At 25.2% G+C, this 1,696-nt stretch overlaps 1 protein-coding gene across 2 annotated transcripts in view; it reads right to left on the reverse strand.

Annotated features, from left to right (window-relative positions):
* Positions 1-1,696, reverse strand: part of LOC117173656 (glycosylated lysosomal membrane protein-like) — a 31,583-nt gene that overhangs the window by 7,971 nt on the left and 21,916 nt on the right. For both annotated transcript variants that reach the window (XM_033362306.1, XM_033362299.1), the window contains one exon: positions 971-1,278. In XM_033362306.1, the coding sequence (XP_033218197.1) occupies positions 971-1,278 (308 nt within the window). The remainder of the gene's footprint in view (positions 1-970; positions 1,279-1,696) is intronic.

The raw sequence follows: 1,696 nt of genomic DNA on the forward strand, positions 1-1,696 counted from the left end.
TTTTAATTACATTTTTGCGAAAGTTTTTTGTAATTTTTTTATTCAAAAATATTATGCATGTTTAAAAAAAAGCGTTAAAATGTAAGCAATATTTTTTGCTCTGAAAGAAGAATTAAATTTTGTATCACCTACCAAATTTGTAAAAAACATTTTTTCAAATACTGTGAACATTGAAAAAACATGCGTTACCTAGAAATATTTTATTTAAAATTATTGCTATTTTAAATTCAAGAAATAAGCTTCGAAATTTTAAATGTTAAAAATTATTTTTGAAACTAATGTCTAATTGTTGTATTTGTAATCAATAGAATATATTTATAAAAAATTCTAATTGTTCAAATTCGGGAATTTTCCAATTCGGATAATTTATAAATCGGCAATTTTCTGTCGCGAATTTTATTGTTCGGGAATTTTCCAATTCGGCAATATTATAAACTGTCGAGAATTTTATTATTTGGAAATTTTATAATTCTGAAATTTTATTATTTGGCAATTTTCCAATTCGGTATTTTTATTTTTCGGTAATTTTATTATTCGTGTATTTTATTATTTCGGAATTTTCCAAATCGGTATTTTTATTTTTCGGCAATTTTATTATTCGCCAATTTGATTAATCGAAAATTTTCTAATTCGGGAATTTTACTATGCCGGGAATTTTATTTTTCGGGATTTTTCAGTCGTCCCTATTTTTCGGGAATTTTCCACTTCGGTAATATTATAAACTGTCGTGAATTTTATTATTCGGGAATTTTCAATTTCAGGAATTTTATAATTCGGCAATTTTATTATTCGGGTATTATCCAAGTCGGTATTTTTATTTCTTGGAAATTTTATTATTCGGGGATTTTCCAATTCGGTATTTTCACTTTTCGGCAATTTTATTATTCGGAATTTTTATAGTGTCGGAAATTTTATTTTTCGGGATTTTTCAATCGTCTAATTATTTGTATTTATTTATTGAAACACTTACCAGGAGGCGTATCCATGATCTTTATCGTAAAACGAATCCCCTTTGGAACCAAAAGAAACATTAAATTTTTGCACGATAAATTCACTTAAATTCTTGCCAGGAATTTGTGAATAATAAGGGTACAAAATAGTGGAAATAATATCCAGAGTGGGTTCCAGAGATTTTTCTGTCTTATAATGTTTCACTTCTGTTGAATCGGTAACAACGCGTGTATTACTTGTGTACGAAATGGGCCTCCATTCTAAATACATGCCCACATTTTCTTCTCGAAATGGAAGCTTCATTAATGGGGTTTTTAATTTCATCACCTGAAAAATTACAATATTAATCATATTTTCTGAAATTAAATGCAGAATAAATCCAAATTTTTTAGAAATAACAAAATATATATAAGGAAGATTTTAAAGCTTTTCCAGGATCTTTAAATTATTAAAAATGAAAATCATTGAATTTCTAATTCAAGAAATGATCAGTTAAAAAATGTTAATTTTTCCATTTCTAATGTGTCTAGCTTGAAATTCCTTTAAATTATATAATTTGAAACCAAATTTTCATTTTATTGATAAGCATAAAAAAATATCCAGAGATTTTTCAGACATTTAAATTAATTTAAGAGATTTGTAGAAGTTTTAAAAATTGCAATTGATTTTAGTAATTTAATGGGATTTCAAAAGATTTGAAATATTTTAGGGGATTTAACAAAATTTTAAAGGATTTTAAATATGT

The sequence above is a fragment of the Belonocnema kinseyi genome, chromosome 1 (genome assembly GCF_010883055.1).
Source record: "Belonocnema kinseyi isolate 2016_QV_RU_SX_M_011 chromosome 1, B_treatae_v1, whole genome shotgun sequence".
Classification (NCBI taxonomy): Eukaryota; Metazoa; Arthropoda; class Insecta; order Hymenoptera; family Cynipidae; genus Belonocnema; species Belonocnema kinseyi.